This window comes from Pongo pygmaeus, chromosome 3 (assembly GCF_028885625.2).
Source record: "Pongo pygmaeus isolate AG05252 chromosome 3, NHGRI_mPonPyg2-v2.0_pri, whole genome shotgun sequence".
Classification (NCBI taxonomy): Eukaryota; Metazoa; Chordata; class Mammalia; order Primates; family Hominidae; genus Pongo; species Pongo pygmaeus.
This window is the reverse complement of record NC_072376.2, coordinates 39,219,984-39,238,803: the sequence shown is the minus strand read 5'-3', so window position 1 is coordinate 39,238,803 and position 18,820 is coordinate 39,219,984. Positions and strand designations below refer to the sequence as shown.

The 18,820-nt window shown below is 41.5% G+C and overlaps 1 protein-coding gene across 2 annotated transcripts in view; it reads left to right on the top strand.

The window, feature by feature from the left end:
* The window catches only part of PDS5A (PDS5 cohesin associated factor A), a 160,158-nt gene extending 141,582 nt beyond the window's left edge, over positions 1-18,576 (top strand). The window contains exons 32-33 of one of the 2 annotated variants that reach the window (XM_054485487.2): positions 3,244-3,596; positions 15,948-18,576. In XM_054485487.2, coding sequence (XP_054341462.1) covers positions 3,244-3,596; positions 15,948-15,951 — 357 coding nt within the window. In that variant the 3' untranslated portion in view covers positions 15,952-18,576. Of the gene's footprint in view, positions 1-3,243; positions 3,601-15,947 lie in introns of those variants that run through there. The other variant, XM_063664480.1, reaches the window with a different exon arrangement.
* Positions 18,577-18,820: the final 244 nt, after the last annotated feature.

The following is an 18,820-nucleotide window of genomic DNA, read 5'->3' as shown; positions in this document are numbered from 1 at the left end:
ATTGGAAATTTAAATTCTAATTTCTGTTACATCCAAACCTTGCTTTCAGCTTGATCTGTAATATTATGTTGCTCCAAACCCTTATTTCAACTTTTTTTTTTCCGAGACAGAGTCTTACTCTGCTGTTGAGGCTGGAGTGCAATGGTGTGATTTCAGCTCACTGTGGCCTCCACCTCCCAGGTTCAAGCGATTCTCCTGCCTCAGACTCCCTGAGTAGCTGGGATTATAGGCACCCGCCACCATACCCGGCTAATTTTTGTATTTTTAGTAGCGACAAGGTTTCACTATGTTGGCCAGGCTGGTCTCGAACTCCTGACCTCAGGTGATCTGCCTCCCTCAGCCTCCCAAAGTGCTGGGATTACAGGCATGAGCCACTGTGCCCAGCCCTTTTTTTTCTTTTTCAACAGTTTAATCTTATTTTCACATTTGTATACATGTATACTTTCCCCTTTTTTGCTACTATGATATCGCAATAAATATTGTTTATAAACTTATTGTGTGTAAAGTAATAAAATATATACACAAGCAGCCGGGCGCAGGGGTTCACGCCTGTAATCCGAGCACTTTGGGAGGCTGAAGCGGGCAGATCACAAGGTCAGGAGATCGAGACCATCCTGCCCAATATGGAGAAACCCAGTCTCTACTAAAAATACAAAAAATTAGCTGGGCATGGTGGTGGGCTCCTGTAATCCCAGCTACTCAGGAGGCTGAGGCAGGAGAATTGCTTGAACCTGGGAGGTGGAGGTTGCGGTGAGCCAAGATTGTGCCACTGCACTCCAGCCTAGGCGACAAGAGCAAAACTCCGTCGCAAAAAAAAATATATATATATATATATACACACACGCACACACACACACAAGCACACTTACTGGTGCATTTATTTCTGTGAGCTGAGTTTCTCAGAGTATTATTAGTGGGTCAAAGGATAAATGCATTAGAGCTTTTAGATATTTCTATATTGGTTTCATGAGAGATTGGAACACTTGACATTTCTAGCAGCAGGGTATGAGAGTACTTTATTCTCTACATACCAACAATAACATGTTCTACGGTTCATTTGAATTTTTTTCTGTCTCCACTTATCAAATCTAATGCCCTGCTATTTTAATTTGCATTTCTCTGACTGCCAGTATGTTTGTTGACCATTTGGATATGCTGTTCTGTAAATTGTCTGTTCATATTTTGCCCATTTTAAACTTGTTATCCTTGTCTCATCTAACTCAGCTTCTTTAACCTGTTAGCACACAGGTTTGTCCTTAAGTATTTGCCTTTTTAAAAATCAGTCACCTACCGTACTAACCTGCATGAAGAACCACACCTGTTTTGTTCCTCAATCTATGCCCAAGAACCACCACACCTATTAAACATTCAGTTGAACAAGTGGTTCATACTCCAGGTTTTAATACTTGGTTGTGTTGTTGATCCATTCTGTTATGTCCAGCAGTGGCCATCATTCCCGAAGATGACTTTGCATATTTCTTCTCTGATCCATTGTGTATTGTTTTCACAGTTCAATTCTTGCAGGCCATTTTACTCTTGTCCTTTCATGGATTATCTGTTCACTAAAGTGAGATTTAACATTAAAGTAGACTCCAGGCTGGGCATGGTAGCTCACACCTGTAATCCCAACACTGTGCGAGGCTGAGGCCGGTGGATTGCTTGAGTCCAGGGGTTTGGGAACAGCCTGGGCAACTTGTTGAAACCCCATCTCTACTAAAAATAGAAAAATTCGCTGAACATGGTGGTATCTGCCTGTAGTCCCAGCTGTTCAGGAGGCTGAGGTGGGAGAATGACTTTAGCTGCAGTGCGCTGAGATTGCACCACTGCACTCCAGCCTGGACAACCAGAGCGAGATCCTGTCTCAAAAAAAAAAAAAAAAGGAAACTCTAAAGTAAAACACTGATTTGTGGGTTTTCTCACTTAAATTGTTACTCCCGGGAATTTTCTTTGAACTAAATTTTCTTGAAACATGGAAGATTTGTAATTTATTTTCCCTTGTCTTTCTGGGAATATTTTCTGGGGAAAATGAAAATTAGTTGATTAAAAAGATTTAATCTAATTTTTTTTTTATGATTGTGTTACTCTGTTTCTCTTTAATCAATTAGAATTATGTCAGTTAAAGTTACAATTTCTGTGTTTTGTTTTGTTTTGTTTTGTTTGAGACAGTTGTAACTCAGGCTGGAGTACAGTGGCATGATCTCAGCTCATTGCAACTGGGATGAGATGAAAAGTTAAAGAACTTCACGTTACAGAACTACAAAGTTTATTATACTTAGATGTACTCATAGACAAAACATTAATAGCATATAGAATTCTGAAAATACTCTTCTTTTAAAAAGTGACAGATTTAGTACATACCATCAATAAAAAGAACCTTTCATTAGGATGCAGTATAACAACAAAACCAAGTAGATTTTATTTTTCAAGTACTATTTGTGCTTTATATTTTTATTATTGCAATTTCTTCCCCCCCCCCGAGACAGAGTTTTGCTCTTGTTGCCCAGGCTGGAGTGCAATGGTGCAATCTCGGCTATTCTCATGCCTCAGCCTCCTGAGTAGCTGGGATTACAGGCATGGGCCACCACGCCTGGCTAATTTTGTATTTTTAGTAGAGACAGGGTTTCTCCATGTTGGTCAGGCTGCTCTTGAACTCCCAACCTCAGGTGATCCACCCGTCTCGGCCTCCCAAATTAGTGGGATTAAAGGCGTGAGCCACCGCGCCAGGCTTGCAATTACTATTTTGAGATAAGATCTCCCTCTGTCACCCAGGCTGGAGTCCAGTGGCATAATCTCTGCTTACTGTAGCCTCAACCTCCCAGGCTTAAGCAATCCTCCCACCTCAGCCTCCCAAGTAGCTGGGACTACAGGCACATGCCACCATGCCTGGCTAATTTTTTTAATTATTTGTAGAGATGGGATCTCACTATGTTTTCAGGGATTGTTTGGAACTCCTGGGCTCCAGCGATCCTCCCGCTTTAGCCTCCCAAAGTGCTGTGATTACAGGCATGAGCCTTTGATTTTTAATGAGCATTTATTGAACACATTATATATGCTGTACACCCTGGTAGCTACCAGGCACAGTCACTCTCCTCAAGGAGCTTACTTTCCTAATGTGATGTAAGCAGTTAACTGGAAGCCCTCAAATCCAGACTCCTTTAAAATACTTTCAAAACACTCTTTTCTAATAGAGATCATTAATATTTAAGGAATTTGTGTTTATAGAATTGTTTTGTGCTTTTTTAGGAAATTAATTCTGATCAGGCTACCCAGGGCAACATCAGCAGTGACCGAGGAAAGAAAAGAACAGTAACAGCAGCTGGTGCAGAGAATATCCAACAAAAAACAGATGAGAAAGTAGATGAATCGGGACCGCCCGCCGCTTCCAAACCCAGGAGAGGACGTCGACCCAAGTCTGAATCTCAGGGCAATGCAACCAAAAATGATGATCTAAATAAACCTATTAACAAGGGAAGGAAGAGAGCTGCAGTGGGTCAGGAGAGCCCTGGGGGTTTGGAAGCAGGTAATGCCAAAGCACCCAAACTGCAAGATTTAGCCAAAAAGGCAGCACCAGCAGAAAGACAAATTGACTTACAAAGGTAATGTACGCCATTCTTCCTCAAGTGGGAATTTAGACATTTTGTTTTATTCGTAGTATATTCTTAGTGCCAGTCACCCCAAACACCTAAGCATTTGAGAGAGAAACCTGCTTCTGGTTTTCCTGGGTCTGTTTATAATAATAGCATCTGTTATTATCTCATAACTTCCAGTTTTAAGTCACAAATTTGAAGAAAAATCTTTTTTCTTTGTGTAATTTTTATTTAGATATGGTATTTTGATATTTCTGTTTTTATTAACAAGACAAATATTTCTTTTGCTTAGTGCCTTTCAAGTGGTTGCAGAGGTTTACATAAAATAAGGGGCTACCTTTTGGATACAAGGTCCCATAATGGAGAAAACAGTCACCAAATGTCAATAGGTAATAGGTCCCACTCTTTAATTCTTTGTGTTATAGTTAATTCTAACACAGGTCAACAACTTTCCTTTTCCCCACCCTGCCCAGAGAAACAACTTACCAAACTGTTCATCTTTGATCATTCTTGGGCTGAGATTTCAGACTCTTCCTTTTGGAAATCTAGAAGGTGGCTCCTTTCACCTTGGCCTTAGAACTTAACTCGTCCTCCTTTTTTCCTTACATACCTAACTCATTTACCCCTGGATTAGACTGTAGGCATTTCAGTTTCTTCTAGGGAAGAGTCCCAGATTTGATCAGCTCAGGATACCCCACTATCCTGCTTCAGTATTTTTATAAAACTCCATGTCAGGCCGTGCACAGTGGCTCATGCCTGTAATCCCAACACTTTGGAAGGCCTAGGTGGGTGGATCACCTGAGGTCAGGAGTTCAAGACCAGCCTGACCAACATGGTGAAACCCCATCACTACTAAAAAAAAATAAAAAAAAAAAAAAAAATGCAAAAAGTTACCCAGGTGTGGTGGTGCATGCCTGTAATCCCAGCTACTCAGGATGCTGAGGCAGGAGAATCACTTTAACCCAGGAGGCAGAGGTTGCAGTGAGCCAAGATTGCGACACTGCACTCCAGTGCAGAAGAGCAACAGGAGACTGTGTCTCAAAAAAAAAAAAAGTTACTGAAGCATGTGTGTAAAAGCATTTAAAATATTATCATTTATGAGCTATGCCTGGTGACTCTCGCCTGTAATCCCAACACTTTGGAGGCCGAGGCGGGTAGATCACCTGAGGTCAGAAGTTTGAGACCAACGTGGCCAACATGGTGAAACCCCATCTCTACTAAAAATACAAAAAAAAAAAAAAAATAGAAAAAAACCCCGGGTGTGGTCGTGGGCATGGGCATCTGTAGTCCCAGCTTCTCAGGAGGCTGAGGCAGAAGAATCGCTTGAGCCCAGGAGACAGAGGTTGCAGTGAGCAGAGATTGCGCCATTGCACTCCAGCCTGGGCAACAAAGCAAGACTCCATCTCAAAAAAAAAACAAAAAAATTAGCATTTACGAAATTCTGAAATTTTGGGCTATTAAATTTCTACATCATCTAAGTGCCCTCTTGGCAACCTTTCACATCCTCTCATGGCATCTGATCCAGAAGGCTCAAACCTGATCTGAGTACTAGTATGCTCCTCGTACTCACTTCTGTTTCTATTAACTAACAAGTGTAGTAATGAAAGCCAGTATTAGGGGCAAATTTTACATGACTTTCTTCTCAAACCTGGACCTTTATTGAACTTCTGCCTCCCTTTTTCATTAGTATGACAGTATGTATCTTAAAGGGTTGCTCTGAGAATTAAATGGATCAGTAAATATAAAGAAAGCGCCTAGCAAAGTGCCTAGTACAAAATAAATGCCCAACTGTTATCATTACTATTGTTTTGAATTCTAGTTTCCTTACTCCTTAACATACATTTTCAGTTATACAAAAGTTGAACATTTCCCTGGAGATTGCCAAAATTCTCTGAACGGTTTCAAGAAATCTGTCCTTTTCTTCACCTACACACAAAAAAGTACTAATCATCACACACAGGCTACCTAAGCCACCTGACCTTACCTCCCATTAGCTGTCCCTGTACCATCTAACTAAAATGTACAGATATACTTACTTGTGGCTGGGCACAGTGGCTCACGCCTGTAATCACAGCACTTTGGGAGGCCAAAGCGGGCGGATCACCTGTAGCCTGGCCAACATGGAGAAACCCCATTTCTACTAAAATTTTGTAAAAATGCAAAAATGAGCCGGGCGTGGTGGTGCACACCTGTAGTCCCAGCTACTCGGGAGACTGAGGCAGGAGAATTGCTTGAACCCGGGAGGCGGGGGTTGCAGTGAGCCAAGATCCGGCCACTACACTCCAGCCTGGGAGACAGAGCGATACTCTGTCTCAAAAAAAAAAAAAAAAAAAAAAAAAAACGGATACATACTTGAACCCTGAAAACTTTTTCAGTAGCAATTAGACCTTCTCTCATTTACAGCGTTGTAAAATCCATTGCTTTGCTTTTAGCTGCACTATGTGCCCCAATATCATCAAATGGCATTTGGCCTTCTCTTTCAGAGTGAAAAGGCACGTTAGAGATCTTAAATATGCTAGTAGTAGATCAATGGGCAGTGTGTTATTCAGAATACAGTATTCTGTGATGGTTTTCTGATCTCAGTGACAGTAGGTGGTTAAATTAAATGTTTATGGCCAGGTGCGGTGGCTCACACCTATAATCCCAGCACTTTGGGAGGCCAAGCCAAGGTGGGCAGATCATTTAAGGTCAGGAGTTCAAGATCAGCCTGACCAATATGGTGAAAGCCTGTCTCCACTGAAAATACAAAAAATTAGCTGGGTGTGGTGGCTCACCCCTGTAATCTCAGCTACCCGGGAGGTAGAGTTTGCAGTGAGCAGAGATTGTGCCACTGCACTCCAGTCTGGATGACAGAGTGAGACTCCATCTCAAAAATAAAAATAAAAATAAATAAAATACAAAATTAGTCGGGCATGATGTTGTGTGCCTGTACTCAGGGAGCTGAGGTGGGAGGGTTGCTTGAGCCTGGGGCTGAGGGTAGCAGGAATAGGCTTTAGTGTTTAATGGGGATGGAGTTTCAGTCGGGGAAGGTGAAAAAGTTCTAGAGATGAGTGGTGGTAATGGTTGTACACAATATAAATAATTGGCCACTTCAGAAAGGTCATGGAAAACTGGAGTTAAGAGATAAAAATAGAAACTTTATTTCTCAACATAAGCTCCATCAACTTCAAGACACTTTTTGTAAGCAATGATAGAAGCCATTTAGTCCATCCCCAAAGAACTGAGGGTCCTGTGAGTTTAACCATTTCAAACAGTCTTTTTTTCATTATTGACCAAAGAAAAATTGGCACTCTTTAAAAATTTTTTTAAGATTAAGAAGCAAAAAGAAGTCAGAAGGAGCCAAATCAGTACTGTAAGCCGGATGCCTAATGATTTCCCATGGGAACTCTTGCAGAATTGCCCTTGTCTGATGAGAGGAATGAGCGAGAACATTGTCATGGTGGAGGAGGACTCTCTGGTGAAGCTTTCCCAGGCATTTTTCTGCTAAAGCTTTGACTTTGTCCGAACACTCATAATAAGCAGATATTATCATTTGTTGGCTTTCCAGAAACTCAACAAGCAAAGCGCCTTGAGCGTCCCAAAAAACTGTTGCCATGACCTTTACTCTTGACCAGTCTGCTTTTCCTTTCACTGGACCACTTGGCCACTTTCACTTCTTAGTACCCTTTTTTTTTTTTTTTTGAGACAATATCTGGCTGTCTTGCCCAGGCTAGAGTGCAATGGTGCGGTCTTGCCTCACTGCAGCCTCAACCTCCCTAGTAGCTGGGAATACAGGCACACGCCACCGTGCCCAGCTAAATTGCTTTGATTGTGCTTTGTCTTTGGGATTATACTGGTAAAGCCATGTTTCAGTTCCTATTGCAGTTCTTTGAATAAGTTCTTCAGGATCTTGATCCTACTTGTCTAGACTTTCTATGCAAAGCTCTGCTCTTGTCTACAGCTGGGTGCAAAGGGTTTTAACAGCCATTGAGTGGAAAGCTTGCTCAACGTTAATTTTTCAGTCAGAATTTTGTAAGCTGAACCAATTGAAATGACCACAATGTTGGCTGTTGTTTCTGCTCTTGTCAGTCCTCTTGAATAGGCAGAAACAAGATGAATTTTTTCTCCGTAAATTGCTGTGGAGGGCATGATGTTCAACATCATCTCAACCCTTCCTGAAACAATTTATCCAGCTGGCATCATGGTTCATGCCTATAATCCTACCACTTTGGGAGGCTGAGGCTGGCAGATCACTGGAGCCTAGGAGTTTGAGAACAGCCTGGGCGATATGGCAAAACCCCATATCTACAAAAAAATAGAAAAATTAGCCAGGTGTCTGGTGTGTGCCTATAGTCTTGGCTACTTCAGAGGCTGAGGTGAGAGGATCACCTGAGCCTGGGAGGTCGAGGCTACAGTGAGCCATGATCATGCCACTCCTCACTGCACCCTAGCCTGGGTGACTGAGGAGACCCTGCCACACACACACACACACAAAATCAGTTTTAAGCTACTGATTTCTTTGGGACATTGTCCCATAAACTTTTCCTAAAGCATCAGTGATTTCACTATTCTTCCACCCAAGCTTCACCAGACATTTGATGCTTTTCTTGCTTCAATTTTAGCAGAATTCCTATTGCTCTGATAGGGACTCTCTTCAAAAAAAATTTTTTTTTTTTTTTTTAAGACAGAGTTTCACTCTTGTGGCCCAGGCTGGAGTGCAATGACACGATCTCAGCTCACTGCAACCTCCGCCTCCTAGGTTCAAGCGATTCTTCTGCCTCAGCCTCCCTAGTATCTGGGATTACAGGTGCCCACCACCACACCCAGCTAATTTTACATATATACACATTTTTTTATATATATATATATTTTTTTTTTTTTTTTAGTAGAGATGGGGCTTCACTATGTTGGCCAGACTGGTCTTGAACTCCTGACCTCAGGCGATCCACCCACCTTGGCCTCCCAAAGTGCTGGGATTACAGGCGTGAGCCACCGTGCCCAGCCTCTTCAGACTTTTTTGAGAGACCAGTCTCACTCTGTCACTCAGGCTGGAGTGCAGTGGCACCATCATGGCTCACTTTGCTCTATGAGAGCACTGAGGCTCAAGCAGTCCTCTTGCCTCAGCCTCCCAAGTAGCTGGGACCATAGGTGTGCACCACCATGGCTGGCTAATTTCTTTTTAAATGTTTTGGGTCTTGCTGTATTGCCCAGGCTGGTCTCAAACTCCTGGAATCAAGCAATCTTCCTGCCCCAGCCCTCAAACTTTTCAAACATTTTCAGTGCCTCAAACTAGATCCTGTTCAGACATAACAAGTTAGTATGAGTTTATTTTGGTGCAAAAAAAAAATTTTGAGCCAGGCACGGTGGCTCATGCCTGTAATCCCAGCACTTTGGGAGGCCGAGGCGGGTGGATCACGAGGTCAGGAGATCGAGACCATCCTGGCTAACATGGTGAAATTCCGTCTCTACTAAATATACAAAAAATTAGCCAGGCGTGGTGGCGGGCGCCTGTACTCCCAGCTACTGGAGAGGCTGAGGCAGGAGAATGGCATGAACCCAGGGGGCGGAGCTTGCAGTGAGCAGAGATCACGCCACTGCACTCCAGCCTGGGCGACAGAGTGAGACTCCAACTCAAAAAAAAAAAAATTTTTTTTGAAATCCATGCATAATTATTTCATAACATTCATTTTCCACAAACTTTTTGAAGACCCCTTACATTCTTGTTTTTGGGTTTTTGTTTTGTTTTTGAAATGGAGTCTTGCTCTGTCACCCATGCTGGAGTACAATGGTGAGATCTCGGCTCACTGCACCCTCTGCCTCCTGGGTTCAAGGGATTCTTGTGCCTCATCCTCCCGAGTAGCTGGGACTGCAGATGTGCGCCACCATGCCCGGCTAATTTTTGTATTTGTAGTAGAGACAGGTTTCACCGTGTTGGGCAGCCAGACCCCTAATATTCTTTTTTTTTTTTTTTTTTTTGAGACAGTTTCGCTCTTGTTGCCTAGGCTGGAGTGCAGTGGTGTGATCTCGGCTCACCACAACCTCCACCTCCCAGTTCAAGCAATTCTTCTGCCTCAGCCTCCCTAGTAGCTGGGATTACAGGCCTGCACCACCACGCCTGGCTAATTTTGTATTTTTAGTAGATACAGGGTTTCTCCATGTTGGTCAGGCTGGTCTTGAACTCCCGACCTCAGATGATCTGCCTGCCTCGGCCTCCCAAAGTGCTGGGATTGCAGGCATGAGCCATCGCACCTGTCCCTTTATATTCTTAATACCATTAAACTTTGTACTTAAAAATGGTTAAAATGATAAATTGTATTTGATATATATTTTATCATTTTAAAATTTGCTGCATTAAAAAACAGCTAAAGGTAATATAGTGCTTATTATAAGCCAAGCTCAATAATAAGCTCTTTATTTGTTAACCCATTGAATCCTTAAAACAACTCTATGGCCGGGCACAGTGGCTCACGCCTGTAATCCCAGCGCTTTGGGATGCCAAGGTGGGCAGATCACAAGGTCAGGAGTTCAAGACCAGCCTGGCCAATATGGTGAAACCCCATCTGTAATAAAAATAAAAAATTTAGCCGGGCATGATGGCGCGCGCCTCTAGTCCCAGCTACTCGGTAGGCTGAGGCAGAAGAATTGCCGGGAGGCAATTGAACTCGGGAGGCGGAGGTTGCAGTGAACCAAGATCGCACCATGCACTCCAGCCTGGATGACAGAACAAGACTCCATCTCAAAAAACAAAAACAACTCTATGTGGCTAAGTACTGTCATTCTCCCCAGTACTGTCATTTCCTCCCCAAAGTGGAGGAAACCCAGGTATAAAGGGCTATATAGCTTTTGATCTCTTACATAAATGGGATTATAGGTGTGAGCCGTTGCCCCCGGCAGAACTGTAAGTAAAAGCACTAGTTTATTTGAAATAATCACGGGTTAAATTAGACCAACTCTACTCATCTTTTTCACCTCTTTTGGTAGTACATGCAAACAAAATCCTTGCATTTTAGGATTAGAGAGGAAAACAGAGATAGATCAGATGTTTTTGAAAGTGGCATACTTTAATTGAATGTAACACCCAATGCCAAGAACAAGACTGGGGTGAAAATTAGTTCAAATGGGCTGGGCATGGTGACTCACACCTTTAATCCCAGCACTTTGGGAAGCCTAGGTGGGCAGATCACTTGAGGTCAGGAGTTTGAGACCAGCCTGGCCAACATGGTGAAACCCTATCTCTACTAAAAATACAAAAATTAGCTGGGCGTGGTGGCACACACCTGTAATCTCAGCTACTCAGGAGGCTGAGGCAGGAGAATCGCTTAAACCTGGGAGGCGGAGGTTGCAGTCAGCCAAGATCACGCCAGTGCACTCCAGCCTGGGCAACAGAGTGAGACTCTGTCTCAAAAAAATGAAAATTAACAAAAATTATTTCAGATGGTATTTGGTACTATAGCAAGACCCTGTCTCTACAAAAAATGTAAAAAGAAATTAGCCCAGCATGGTGGTATTCACCTGTGGTCCCAGCTACTTGGGATGCTGTGGCAGGAAGATTGCTTGAGCCTCAGTGTTCATAGCTCCAGTGGGCCATGATGGTGCCACTGTACTCCAGCCTGAGTGATAGGTGCCTGGCATCTGTATTAGTAGTGACAGTAGGAAATGTTCTATGAGCAGATATCTGACCTGCCAACATCCATTATGAAGCAAGTACCACACTATATGAGCATAAGGAAATGAAGACCTGAACGAACCTTGCTCAGGTCACTTGGCTAGTGCTACACAGGGCATGGCTTAAGATCCCAGCATGTCAATTATTATCTATCTGCCTCCTGATACTGTTCATGGCAGTAGCTTGGAAATTTCTTTTTTTTTTTTCTGGAGATGGAGTCTTGGTCTGTCGCCCAGGCTGGAGTACAGTGGCTCTATCTCAGCTCGTTGCAGGCTCCACCTCCTGGGCTCATGCCATTCTCCTGCCTCAGCCTTCTCGCTGGGACTACAGGCGCCCGCCACCACGCCCAGCTAATTTTTTGTATTTTTAGTGGAGACAGGGTTTCACCGTGTTAGCCAGGATGGTCTCGATCTCCTGACCTTGTGATCCGCCCGCCTCAGCCTCCCAAAGTGCCGGGATTATAGGCGTGAGCCACCGCGCCTGGCTGGAAATTTTTTTTTTTTTTTTGGAGCTGAAGTCTCACTCTCACCCAGGCTGGAGTGTAGTGGCGCAGTCTTGGCTCACTGAGACCTCCACGTCCTGGATTCAAGCAATTTTTCTGCTTCAGCCTCCCGAGTAGCTAGAACTACAGGTGTGTGCCACCACACCAGCTAATTTTTGTGTTTTTGTAGAGATGAGGTTTCACCATATTGGTCAGGCTGGTCCTGATCTCTTGACCTCGTGATCCACCCACCTCGGCATCCACTCACCTCGGCCTCCCAAAGTGTTAGGATTACAGGTGTGAGCCACCATGCCTGGCCTCAGCTGATGTTTTGACTGTCCTTCAGTTGAATGGTCAAAATCCTGAAAGGGCTAGCTATTTTTATTTCATGTGGAACTGCAGCTTCCACCTTGCTACAAGATTCTAAACATAGCTCTCATTAACTGCTAGTATTCCCTGTGAGTGATTTGACATTCCACCTGCATTTTCCTGAGACCTGGTGAGGATCATCCTGTTAAGGTTTTATATCATTACAGTTTCAACCAACTAACTGGTAAGAGAAGACACAGAGGTGCCAACCCTGAGAGCAGTCAAACACATTGCTGAGCTACATGGTGATAGAATCAGCTCTCCTTAGGGGCCTTGCATTTGTGGAGTCTGATCTGGATTGCTGCACTAAGTTCAGCCCTGGGTTTTATTTGGTAAAGAAGGCCTGGCACCCTTGTGCTTCTCTGTGGCCCTGCATTCTAACTCCAGGTGCCCAATTTATCAGTCTTTTATTTTTCCTTGCATGATTCTCCACACCTTTCACTTGCTTTATTTTTCACTTCCCAGATGATCATTTCCTTCTCTGTTCACAACTCTGCAGTAATGTCTCAAAAAAGATTACCTCCTAACCTCACCCCAGTCACCTATAGGTGCTCTTTTGTCGATCTGAGTACAGAATCCTCCCCAGAGTGGTACTTTACACTTGCACCACCTCCAGAAAGCTTGTCCAGTTGTATTACTTGGTATTTACTATCATATTTTATGATCATTAATTAGTGAAAACCATCTTTGAGGCCCTAGTATATGCCAACTACAGTTTACACTTTAGGTTTGTTAACTTCATTTCATCTTCAGCTCTTTTAGGTAGATTTCTGATGTGTTAAGCTTCTAGAGCCATTTTAATACCACAGCCATAACTTCTAATATGTGGCAAGTGCTAACCCTTGCAGAATTCCTCTTACTAGGTTTTTACTCAAAACATTAGGTCAATAATGATTATTTTTAGCTTGATTCCTACCTATATGGTTTATTTACTGGTTCAAGGATACTTTATTCCACCAAAACAGAAAGAGGATATGCAAAATTCTGCTGGCCTCAGTTTTAGCTGGGAGTTGATGCTAAGGGTTTTAACTTGTAAAGTTAACGTTAGAATTTTTAGATCGGATTTTTGTGGTAAATGTATTCCCTCAGCTATTTGCATGTATGTGGGTTTCAGTAAGTATTCCTGTTTATGTTTTGGGCTGCATTTGGGCTTGTTATTCCTTTTGCAAAAATTCCTTGAGTTCACCCAATAAAACCAATAAAAATCAGCCATTTGCACTGTGGTCAGGAAACAGTCAACAGTATTAGCTGGACATTAGTGTTGGGTCTCTGAGTTTCGGATGAAGGAATGATCATTTCAGTAGTTTAGTTCACTTGTTTTTCCTCTTTGTGTTAAGGCTATCATTCAAAGGGCAAACAGTTCCCAGTGTTTTGAATTGAAAATATGTTCTGAATAGATTTGCTGATTCTTGAGTATGTTTTGCTTACACTTAAGGCCAAATTCTTCCTTGAAGATGAGCTTGTCAATAAACATCAGTGGAAAAATAACCCCAAATTTGTGACTTCTGGGGAATTTGAATTTAAAGAGAATATCTGTAGGATAACAGACTGTGGGTTTCTAGTCGTTGGATTAACATATTTTGTTTAGCATGCTTAGTGTGGGAGTGTTCAAGGATCTTAGAATTTGTTTTTCTTAAAGCAAAGAATTGACTGAGTTTTTGTGCTCATTTGTATATTGAGAAGGTTTCCTCCCATCATGTGGGTTTGTATCTCAAAATTAACCCCTAAGTATATATCCTCAAGTTTGTATCCTCATGTGTTAAACAGCTATATATTAGTTCAATATTAATTTTTTTTAGTAACAAGTGAATTTTTCTCAAAATAACATGAAATTTTTCAGAAGCCAAGTGCTTGCAGTGATGGCAATTCATCTTGGTACATAAAATCAAGTCCAGGAGGCTCTTCCAGTGACCTAGGTCTTTCAAAAGTCTGTGAGAGCAGCCCAAGAAATACAGAGGACTCAGGGCTAGGAAAGGGAAGCTTCCTGAAGGTGTAGCAGGCAGCTTGTGAATAATTCTTTGGCCGGGTGCAGTGGTTCACGCCTGTAATCTCAGCACTTTGGGAGGCCAAGGCAGGCTGATCACTAGGTCAGGAGTTCAAGACTAGCCTGGCCAACATAGTGAAACCCCATCTCTACTAAAAATACAAAAATTAGCCGCGCGTGGGGGCACAGCCTATAGTCCCAGCTACTCAAGAGGCCAAGGCAGGAGAATCGCTTGAACCTGGGAGGTGGAGGTTGTGGTGAGACGAGATCATGCCAAGTACTCCAGCCTGGGCAACAGAGCAAGATTCCGCCTCAAAAAAAAAAAAAAGAAAATTCTTTAGTAGCATATTGTTAAAATTGCTTCAAATAGTATAACAAATTAACAGTCTCTGTATGAATTGTAATAATCACTTAGCTCTTTTAGCATTGTTACCTTTATAAAATATGTATGTAGTAAAGGAGTTTGGGAATATATCTTTTTCTCTTTTAGGTGTAAAATTGTTGAAAAGGAGACAGTCTTACTACTGATCAGGCTGATTAAAAATGTAGAATGGGCTGGGCGTGGTGGTTCATGCCTGTAATCCCAGCACTTTGGGAGGCCGAGGCAGGCAGATCACGAGGTCTAGAGTTCAAGACCATCCTGACCAACATGGTGAAACCCCGTCTCTACTAAAAATACAAAAAATGAGTTGGGCATGGTGGCACGCACCTGTAGTCCCAGCTACTCAGGAGGCTGAGACAGGAGTATCGCTTGAACCTGGGAGGTGGAGCCTGCAGTGAGCCCAGATCACACCACTGCACTCCAGCCTGGCAACAGAGTGAGATTCCGTCTCAAATAAATAAATAAATACATAAATATGTGGAATGAATTAGGCAAGTTGGGCTGCTAATGCCTTGCCGCTGAATTGAACAGCCACCGACAAACCAGAATGCACTTCTCAGGGCAAAAGAACAAATATTGATGAAGCCAAACCCAACATGCTCATTCCTTTTCCCTAATCTCATCTATTAGATGAGTTCCTCCTCCTCCCAAAGAGGAGTAGGTGAGAGGAGGTGAGAAAGAGGCCATGTCCCAGTCTTCCTGTGCTTCCAGGGATCAGAATTTCCCTCCCTATTAGGGAAATGCAATGGGGGAATTCCTCATCTCTTTTAAAAAAAAAAAAAAAACACGCGAGTTTTTCCTTCTAGTTTGGTTGGGGTGTTTTTAGTATGCTAAAACGTATATGTTTACCCAGCTCATGAGTCAGAAGTTATTTTGCTGCTTATAAATTCATTTTGCCATAGTATGATAAATAGCTTTTAGTGTTGTAAGCAAATAGGGCATTGAATAGCAGCACTAAGTCATTGAAAACAAAAACTTCTTTATTGGTGTTTGGTTTTTATATAGTTTAGGGAAAGGCTCTTTAAACCAAGTTTCAGGTGAAAAAATGAAAAAACTTTTTAAGGATTTTAGATAACATGCCAAGCACAGTGACTCATGCCTATAATCCCAGTAGTGAATCTGAGAAGCGCAGGCTTCCCAGATCGCTTGAGCTCAGGAGTTGAAGACCAGCCTGGGCAACATAATGAGACCCCGTCTGTACAAGTAAGTTAAAAATTAGCCAGCCATGGTGGTGTGCGCCTATAGTTCTAGCTATTTGGGAGGCTCAGGCTGGACGCTGAGCGTGGAGGACCACTTGAACCCAGGAGTTGGGGCTGAGTGAGCCATGATTGTGCCACTGTACTTCAGCCTGAGTGACAGAGTGAGACCCTGATGCTTAAGTTTTTAAAAAAAAAAAAAAAAAAGATTTTAGATAACAACTATGGAAATGAAATCATTTTAGTTTGGTTTATATCTTCTCCACATCTTTTCTAACTTTGCGTTCTATTCTTAACCCTAAGGTAAAAACGCATTTGCAAAGGGAGAAAATGAAGGCCAAACAGAAGCAGGCTCCAGCTTCTGCAAAAACTTGGATTCACAAATGTCCCTGAACAGAAAATGAAGCTCACTTCAGAACACACACTCTCTGCCTTGAAAACTAAAGAAACTATTACTTCCTTTTCACATGACCACAAGTCCTCTGATGGAAATGTACAGCAGAAACTCCTGAGAGAGAGGCTAAAAGCAACTCTGTTCTCCCCCTTCCCCGAGACTTTTCTTATGAAAAGTCAATAATTAAGCAAATTGCTTAACACTTGGTTCCAGTTCCTGCCTATCTGGAGTTTAAATGCGTAATACACCATTAATTTCCACGCTGCAGTTTTTATTTTAAAGAAAGTAACAAGATGTCTTTACACTGACACTGAAAATTCATCCATTTTAGAGCCAGGAATTCCCATGTTACACAGGAGAAAATAGAAGTCTACTGAATTAATTTTTTAAAAGAAAAGAGATCAGATTAAATATTTCTTTGTTTTTCCTTTTGGAAACTTTTATGTATAATTCTTTCTGCCTGCCTACTTTTCTGCAAAAATGAGATGTACAGATTTCGGTTCCCTGCTATGAAAAGTGATGTGGTGGCAATTTTATAAATGTTGCTTTCTGATTTTTATCAGAGTGAGAAAATTAAAATTATTGATTTGCCAGTAGTAAACAGTTCATATTTTGATTTCCCCTCATTTTAGTTTAATATAATTTGCAATAAATGTACATATTGTTGTTTGTTTCATAAAGCATATCACTTTAAAATGGTTTTTACTCCTGTGATTATGTTGGAATATTTGGAATTTTAAAGGAGTAAAGACTGTCCAGCATTTGGTTTTATAATGTTTGTCACCAGATTTTTATTAATGTAAAAAAAAATCAATTTTTAAAAAATAGTTGGACTTTGGCAGCTTTGCAAGGAAAGTTGGAGGTGTTTTAGGATTGCTATCAGTTTTCAGCATTGTGCTATTGGGAAATAAGTGTTTTGCTTTTGTCTGATGGTCTGGGCTCATTTTTATTGTTTATTTTAGAAAACTTGCATCAATATATTATGTTTCTTGACATTGTTCAGCATAGGTAATGTGTGCACTTTTTGTGTACACATGATCATATTTAAGTTTTTTGCATAAAATAAATGCTTCTAGATGTCATGGCAGTCTTTTTAATCTTTTTATCATATGCTTTCTTGTGAATTTTTTCATGTTAAAGAGCTAAAGTCATAACATGATTACAGTCAACTCTCCATTATCTATATAAAATAGTGACTATGCCTCAGGTTTTTAATTTTGTGATAACAAAATAACGAAGGCATGTAAGACCTGATTCTGGAGGAACATGAAATTTGTCTCTTCTCATGTCCAGAGTTCTATCCTGCCCCCACTGTCCACTGTAGGGTCATCTGCAAAGCCCTAGCAGAATGTGCTCACTCCATTTCCTTACACATTCCTAGCATGGGTCAGAGGAAACAACATTTGTGTTATACTTGGTCTTGATAGGCTGTAGTGTACATGGGATGTAAAACAAACAATGAAGTGTATCAAAGGTGGATGATTCTGCTAGAGTGAAGTTTGAGTAAATGTCACTTACGTTTCTCATAGATAATCAAGAGTTGGCTGTATATTGACTGACTGAAAGATGGGTAATTATTTTAAATATGCATATACACACATTTAGATATCAGAAGATGCTTAGGGAACAATGGATACCAATGATAGAAAACAATACCTTTACAGGGGCAGAAAAAGCCCCACTCTTCCTTATTGCCTCTTCAGAACCCTTTAGAAAGTATAAAATATTGCCTCCTACATGCTGAAAAAGAGTATCTATGCATAAGTATCAGAGAAGTCCCTCAAGCAATCAGTAGGTGTGTTCTATTTAGAGAGAGTTTAAAGTTCTCTTAGCATCAGACAACTTGATTCCTAAGGTTTCCAGTGTGTCACCAGCAAAAAGTGCATTGATAGGGACCTTTGTCTCTTCCTCCCTTTGATTAATTGCCCAGCATCACAGTTTACTAGATTACCAAGTGTTACATCATATTAAACAAAATGTAGCAGAACCATCTGCATCAATATATTCTTGTTTAGATTTTTGCAGGAGAGAAGTTAAAAGGATTTGCTCCTCGTATGATGTGAGTGGCCCACCCCAATTCTGTAACATGATGCAAGTGTCTGGCACTAAGGGAAGCAAGAGTAGGATTGTGGAAAGACCAAGCTGATGGGGAGGGACTTGTTTACGGGAATTTTTTTAGTTTTCCTTTTTGAAGGAAAACATAAAAATCCCTTAGGAATTTGGTATTCACATCTCAGAGAACTACAACACAAAAGTGCAGACTTATATTTGAGAATTAATGTTAACCCTTTGTGTCTAGTTTGAAGCTTCTTGTATTTGTCTAAAACTACAAGCCAGAATTTTGTATCTCCTTTGATAAAAAGTGTGTATAATGTAAAGTAGTTTTGCATATTGTGCTGCACATGGGCTGAATTTTTAAATTTTTTTTAAAAACTTGAAGCAGAACCTTGTAATTTGTGTAAATGACAAGTGTAAAATCCTACCATAAAATGCTAAAAATATGCACTGTTTCAAATAAAACCAAGAAATGCAGCATTATATAGTAGTGTGGAGCCCTGAATATTCATGTACCCCTGGTATGTCACAAGTTGATAAAATGTCTCTGCATATTTTCTGTTGAGATGCTGGAGTCTGAATATCCTAATTAGAAATCAAAAGCCACCTTCAAACTTCCTGGCTGGGTACTCTGAGGTAGCTTACAGTGGCTAAGGAAGAACATAGTAGATGATAAATTCTGAGGCACATTCAGAATTTCCCAACAAGAGGTTCGTTTTAGAGGGTG